The 7433-nt window shown below is 37.4% G+C and overlaps 1 protein-coding gene across 1 annotated transcript; it reads right to left on the bottom strand.

Moving 5' to 3' along the window:
- Window positions 1–5524: 5524 nt before the first annotated feature.
- LOC109939949 (uncharacterized) lies at window positions 5525–6687 on the bottom strand. Its single transcript, XM_020538495.3, has 4 exons — window positions 6575–6687; window positions 6370–6495; window positions 5867–6244; window positions 5525–5777 (listed from the first exon to the last, which is right to left on the bottom strand). The coding sequence occupies exons 1-4, from the start codon at window positions 6665–6667 to the stop codon at window positions 5667–5669; spliced, it is 708 nt and encodes a 235-aa protein (XP_020394084.1). The 5' UTR covers window positions 6668–6687; the 3' UTR covers window positions 5525–5666.
- Window positions 6688–7433: the final 746 nt, after the last annotated feature.

Below are 7433 nucleotides of genomic sequence, written 5' to 3'. Positions count from 1 at the left end.
ACAGAGAAATGGGAGAGAGATCGAATGCGCTTACACGGCGGTCGCGGGCGCAAACTACTCCGGCGCGGGACGTTCGCGGTCTCTGACGGGAGCGGAGGATCCGTTCGCGGAGAAGTGTGGAGGGGGCCGGAGCTGGGAACGAGCGGGAGCGTGCGGGATGGAGGAAGACGGGAACTGGAGCGAGCGCACAACGGCTACGGCGAGGGCTAGGTCGCCGGGGAAGAGAATGGATTGAGACGTACGCGGAGGGCAAGGAAAGTGGAAAAGGCGCAGTCGGGCGCGGGTAAGTGAAAAGGCAGCGTCGGTTCGGCTTCGGGGATAGGTTGGGTCGGACCATGTGCACATGGGCGCGTAGGTTGCGCCTGGGTGCATTCTCTATATTGAATGCACCCAGGTGTAATATATAAAAACAGTATATATATATATATATATATATATATATATATATATATATATATATATATATATATATATATATATATATATATATATAGGGACGAACTAATGGAAGTCCAGGGCTTCTATTAGTATCGGGAAGCCCCAGCCAATTAGACGGAATCGGTCGGAGCGCAGGTTTGTTCGGCGGTTTATGGTCTGGTCGAACCACAGCATAAATCATAAGACAAGATATCGTAAACCCTTGTGTATTTTAGCGTAAAATGATATACGTGATAAAATCGCGAACGATAACCGAAGCCTCCCGAAAATATCGCCCAGCATGCACGTAAGCAGAAACGCGAGGCATAAATATGTACATACAATTGCGTAACTGGTTGCATATACTTCAGTAAATATAAATCTGTTTCAACAAACCGCGATAAATTCTCTCGAGTTGTTATCACAAGTCCGACAATATCTCCTGGCATGCAGGAACAAACTTTATAGTACGTAATTGACCGAACTAAATAGCGTAAACAGTGTACACGGAATTGGTTAGCTCAGGGCATATAAAAAGGAACGTGGCGGCTGATTGTATTGCATTGTTTACAATGGATGACGGCAGAGAAGAAGAAGCAGGCGATGATAATTCTGCGTCGTTGCACAGAGCTGCACCAGGTACATTTGCAATTGAATTATTACTTCAGTTCATAAAATAATTAGACAAATATGATGGCCGGCTTGCAGACACATGCAGTGGTCTCCCAGCAGCGTCCACCTCAAGAATTATATCTCCAAACTGTGGTGCGAGTCCACGGATAAATATAGTAACACCACCTGCAGAATTACGATCGCCAGGGGTCAATGATGGCAATACAACAGTAATTGAAACAATGGTAGCAGCAAATCAAATGGTGCCTATGAGAACCATTAGTGATCATGAACAAGATACACCTAATATCCTCCGAAGTCATGTAAGTTATTTATCTTTGGTTATGTCAATTATACAATTTAAATAACATTAAGACTGTAACTAATATAAAATTAATTGTATTTATGATTATGTTAATTCACAGCCTGAAAGTATTGATCCAACAATGGTGCCTAGGATCGGTATGACATTTGGAAATGTCGATGAGGCATACAATTTTTACAGTCGTTACGCATATGAGGTTGGTTTTCCACTTAAAAAGTATAGGGAGAGAAAGAACTGTAAGTGGTTAAATTGTTCAATGGAGGGTAGAAATACAGAAAGGTTAGCTAGTAATCCTAGAATCCGTAATACATCATCGAGGAGAACACAATGCAAGGCTGGTTTGAAACTAAAAAAAATCTATGATGACTCAAAAGAAAATATTGTAGCCGTAAGAATCGATCTGGTGCACTTAGAACATAATCATGAATTCATTAAGAAGGATACTGTAAAGAAACACCTACAATGCAACAAGACTCATGATCCTGAGTACATGGAGTTTCTCAGTTCAATGCAGCAAAGCAGAATCCCGCAACACTGTATCATGGACTTCGTGTCTGAGATGCATGGTGGTCCAGAAAACGTACCAATTACAGCAAAGGACATTGCTAATTTGTAAGAATCATTTTCTTTATGTATCTATTATATAAATTTTAAAATCCATTTCAAGTTAATGAGTAAAAATTATAAATTTTTGTTGAAATATACAGGAAACAGGCAAAGCAACGAGAAAAGAATGCCAATGATGTGTCTAAGCTTTTGGCTTTTTTTCATTATGCAAAAGGGATAATCCACAATTTTTCTCTGATTTCCAGTTAGACAGCGAAGGAAAAATATTGAGTATTTTTTGGTCTCATGCTAGTCAGCAAGGAGAGTATGTTGATTTTGGGGATGCAGTTACCTTTGATACAACTCATAAGACTAATTTGTATGGAAAACCCCTAGGAATGTTTGTTGGTGCAAACCAACACCTACAATGCACAGTGTTTGGGTTCTCATTATTGGGAGATGAAACTGTTGAAACATTCGAGTGGGTATTTAATGCATTCAAGACATGCATGGGGACCGAAGGACCAAGAGTCATGTTGACAGGTATGATTTATGTAGATATAATGACTATAAACTTGAAGTACATGCAATATAAATTCAATATCTTGTGCGTATTTACAATGCATGTGAGTCTTGTTTTGTTATGTAACATACAATGTTTGCATAAAAATATGCATATAATAATGTCAGACAATGAATATTTATAGATCAAGATCCTGCAATGCCAGTGGCATTACGTCGGGTCTTCCCAAACACAGTCCACAGGTTGTGTCTATGGCATGTGCAAAATAGGTACATGCCATTTCTAAATGAGTTGTATGCACGATATGCTGAAGCGGATTTTAAGACAAAATTCCAGTCTATAGTACATCATCCATTGACTGAAATAGAGTTTGAGGCTGCATGGAAATTGTTGATTGATGAATTCAACCTGCATGAAGATGGAACACTTAGAAAATTATATGCAATGCGTAAGGAGTGGATACCTGTTTTTTTCAAACATGACTATTGTGGGCTTATGGTGTCTACGCAACGTAGCGAGAGCATGAACAAACTCGTGAAGAGCGCTCATGTAGATTCAAACACCCCACTTCATGAGTTTGCTAAGCAAATGTTGAAACTACTACATAGCATGAAGATGCAAGAAGGAAAGGAAACACTAGGATGTATGGTATGTAATATTATTTATGCATTATACTATTTAGTAGGCTCGCACGACGTAACTAATTATTTTATATGCAGGGTCAAAAAGAAACCACAACTCTATATATGTTCGAAATTAGGGTTGCAAGGGCATACACCAGGGCTGTGATGAATAGATTCGAGGAGTCAATAAAATACGCTACTGCATATAGGATAACACTTGATCCAGATGGAGGCGCAAATGATTGGTTGGTGCAGCATACATCAAGATCGAAAAGAATCGTGTGGGGGCAACACCAATTCAAAGTGAATGCAGATGTAGAGGCAGGAAAGTTTAAATGTGAATGCAAACAGTGGGAACACACAGGTAAGCAAGAGTTAAGAAATAACGTCATATTATTTATACGATAATAATTAAAGCTGAATGTGAAATGTTGCACCCTTGTTTAAATGTAGGACTATTTTGTGTGCATCTAATCCGAACATTCATGCACATTCAACTAGAGAGGATACCTAAGGAATACATTCTACAGCGTTACACATACTCAGCTAAGCAAGACGTGGAATTTTCAAGAGATGACAGGAAAATGAGTGGAAAAGATGGAGAAACAAAATCATATAGGCAAAAAATGTTGCTTAAAAAGGCAATGAACGTAGTAAACCAAGCTAGTATGTCAAAGGCAGGGAGTGATAAGGCTTTGGACACAATGGATGAACTGTTGGAGATGCTTGGGCGTTTAGAGCCAGATATAGGATGTGAAAATGCTGGTGGTGCAACTACTGGAGAGGGCAACCATGTGGGTGTTCTTTTATATAAAATTGTTGAAAATTTTATTCAAAACTTAATTATTGCTAATTGTAAAAATTAAACGTTGCAGGGCGAAGAGGATGATGTTGGAAACGCTGGAGATGAACATGTATCGCAATGTGATAACGAGGAGCATGTGGCAGTACATTCACGACAACAGGTAATATTATGGCAAAAAACAATGTAATTTATGTATAGTGCAAACAAATGGGATGATTTATACCTTATTTGTAATATTGACTATAATGCACTAATGAGTAGGATGGAGGCTTAAATATTGATGCACATCATCAATCTGAACTGCAAATGACGCTTGTTGGAAATGATGATTGTGAAGGAACACAATATGGGGATGTTAGAAAGGTATGAAATCTAAATTTATTAAATTGCAGATATTATGTATATTTAATGGTAGTAACTATTTATAATTTGGCATCATAACATATGTACCTATAAATACTTCTTTGTATGGCATGTAGAGACTGGAATATGATGTAGATGGCATAAGCTTATTGCGTCCAATTAATGCAAGGCCAAAGGGAAGGACAATAAAAACTAGTGAACAAAGACTTCTAAAACTGGGTGCGAAAGGAGAAAAGAAGAAGACTCGAAAGTGCCAAAAATGTGGCATTGCTGATGGACACAACAGTCGAACCTGCTTGTCTGTAGAGGAAAATAGGGTTAAATTGGCTAGCCTTGCCGATAGAAAAAGAGGACGACCGCCTGGGTCTAGAAACAAAAATTCAACAATGGCCCCACAGTGGAATGAGACATCCACATCAAAAAAACATAAACATACTGATTCTGAAGAACATGGTTCGAATGACGATAATTTGGCAGAATTGTAAAACATTTATACATAAATAATGGATGATATTGAAATGTTATGATCATGATACTATTTGATGATTATGAATATTTACGTTAAAAGCTCACTGTATGGATTATATCTATTAATGCGACGTAATTATTTGTTATGAGCTATGCTACTGATGGGTTTGTTTGGATATATAATCATATATGCACTGCATCTCATACAGTAATTATGTTGAAAGAATCAAATATCCGGCGAAATGAAGTCAATATGTAGGGGTTGGCGCCAAAACAAAAATACTAAATGAATAATCGTAAACATGTTCAGTTATATGCATAAACAGCATCAGATTTATGCATAACTGAACAAATATAGGCAGCACATTAACACTGGATAAACAAAGATAGGCGCATTTAGTAAATAAGTACATAAAACAAGGTAAACCTGTTCATTTATATACGTAAACATTATCGGATTTTTTGCATAGTCAATACAAGGAATTATTGAAAATATTGAACAGAACTGATCAAAGATAAGCAGCACAATGAAGCTGGATAAACAGGCGCATAAAGTAAATAAGTATACAAAAAACATAAACATATTCAGTAATATGCATAAACAGTATCAGGTTTTTGCATAATCAATCCAGAGAATAACTGAAAAGACTGAATAAATGAACTTAGAAAGAAAGCATATAAATGAAGGACATCACTGAAAAGATATAAAAACCATAAGACAAATGATAAAGTGCAGAACTATCATATATAAATATAACCATCTAAAACATATCTGGTACGATGTATATAAGAGTTTGCTAAGAGTTGTATATGGACATAAGTATTATCTGAATCCTAACATAAGCCAACAGACCAATATTTACATGAACACCATTCAGTGACACTACCCTAAACTAAGCTAGAACTGAGATAACTTGAAGCCACCAAAAGCCATCAGACCATGATGTTCATACTAATATTAAGATAGTAAACTATACTAGGCTACTACTGAGAGAACTTGAATCTGTCCAGGTGGGAGACCACGAAGCTGTTTCTATTTAGTCGATGGAATATTAGGTAATGCAGTACAAGAGAGCGAATGTCCTCTGAATAATCCTGCAAACAAATATAAGGAAAGGTGAGTTAGACATAACTGTACATACATTATGTCATAACAACAAAAAAACTATCTATGTATTATGTACCGGATCAATGACTGCATTCATAGCTCCAACAATGTAGTCGTAGTTCTGCATATATCTCATGACAAAGAATCCACAATCATTAGACCCCAATTTCATTGTTGGGCAGTTATTCATGAGTTCAATAGGGTACTTCAAAAAAGCAGGGAGATCTGATCTTGGTCGAGCATTTTGAATAGCTAGATTGAGCCTACTCATCATTAACCTGGCCCATGAAACCTTCCTATCACCCAAATCCATAGGTATACAATGGTAATTTTTCCAGATAGTCCCACCCATCTCTGGTCCATAAGGGTTGGAATCTAACACATGTATGCGTCCAATCTGAAGATTAACAACATACAATGTCCAATGTCCAGATCGTAGCATGGGTACCATTATCTACATGCACACAAAATGGAAATAACAAATGTTTAATACACTAAGGTTGATATGGATGATTGGATTAAAATTTAAATGCAGCAAAATGAGGTGAGAGTGTGGAGGGTGAAGGAACAGAAAATAACTGATTTGTAGTCATCCAGCTGCTTGAAAGAAGGCAGTGTCTTCAATAGGTAACTCTCCAAAACTGAAGGGTCAAATGGACGAGGAGACTTACTATGTTGCTCCTGCTCCTCAAAGTTCAATATAGCCTAATAGGATAGAGAAGTATTATGTAATTTCCATTAAAGATATGCATTTAAAAAAGAGGTATAAATGTAGAAGTCATACCCCAACATTAACATCTAGAATGAGCTGGTGAGCATTGAGTGGAGGAATATGTTTAGACCAGTCATCGCGGACACACTCAATGAAACATTGCATAAACACGTTGTCGAGACATGCGCCATCAGCAAAAGATTGTTGTATGTCACAACAATTGACGCGATGTTCACCAAAGTCAATTATATTTCTACATAAGAAAAGATTGAGCATACAACAAATTGCCACGATGTTGTTCAATCAGAATTAAAAAGAAATAAAAAATATGCCAAGTCAAAGAAATTGAAAATTATGTACCTGTCCAATTCAATGAACCTAGAACACAAGTATGCCTGAAGAGCGCGAGCACATTCTAATTCAGATAAGAAGAGACCTGGTGCAGAAACACTCCCAATAGGAGTCTTGTCAAATACTGGTCCAGAATCATTTTCAACTGTGCCACCTACCACTGTCTGACCTTGCTGCACAAAAAATATGAAGTATACGTTAATAAGAATATGTAAACATGAAGTGCAAGATATCAAGACAGAAAAGATATATAAATAAAGCTTAAATACTAACAGTATTTGGTGTAACAGATTCATCGGCCCGAAGAACTTCATCAATCAATTCATCAAATGTAGCAGCTAGATTGGACTGCTTTGTACCAATAGTATTCAAACATTGCTTGATAGAGGCAAATATTTTGCCAACCTCTAAGTCATAATCAATCAACGTAGCTTGGAACTTCTGGCGTTGATGTGCAGGAAGCATTTGAATCTTATTTGCCATCAAGTCTTGCATAAGAGGGAGTTGGATGATTATATTGGGAAGTCGATCATGTTGATTTGGGTCTTCATCAAAAGTTTCTGGCCTCATAGGAAACTGA

This window comes from Zea mays, chromosome 5, assembly GCF_902167145.1.
Source record: "Zea mays cultivar B73 chromosome 5, Zm-B73-REFERENCE-NAM-5.0, whole genome shotgun sequence".
Taxonomy (NCBI): domain Eukaryota; kingdom Viridiplantae; phylum Streptophyta; class Magnoliopsida; order Poales; family Poaceae; genus Zea; species Zea mays.
Note: the sequence above shows the minus strand (reverse complement) of the source record. Positions and strands in the feature narration are given on the sequence as shown.

Coding starts and splice junctions, on each gene's coding strand:
- LOC109939949 (XM_020538495.3), bottom strand. CDS start 6,667: ATGCAATGTTTCATTGAGTGTGTCCGCGATGACTGGTCTAAACATATT. Junction 6,245..6,369: donor AGCTGGATGACTACAAATCA/GTTATTTTCTGT, acceptor GTGTGCATGTAG/ATAATGGTACCCATGCTACG. Junction 5,778..5,866: donor TGAATGCAGTCATTGATCCG/GTACATAATACA, acceptor ATTTGTTTGCAG/GATTATTCAGAGGACATTCG.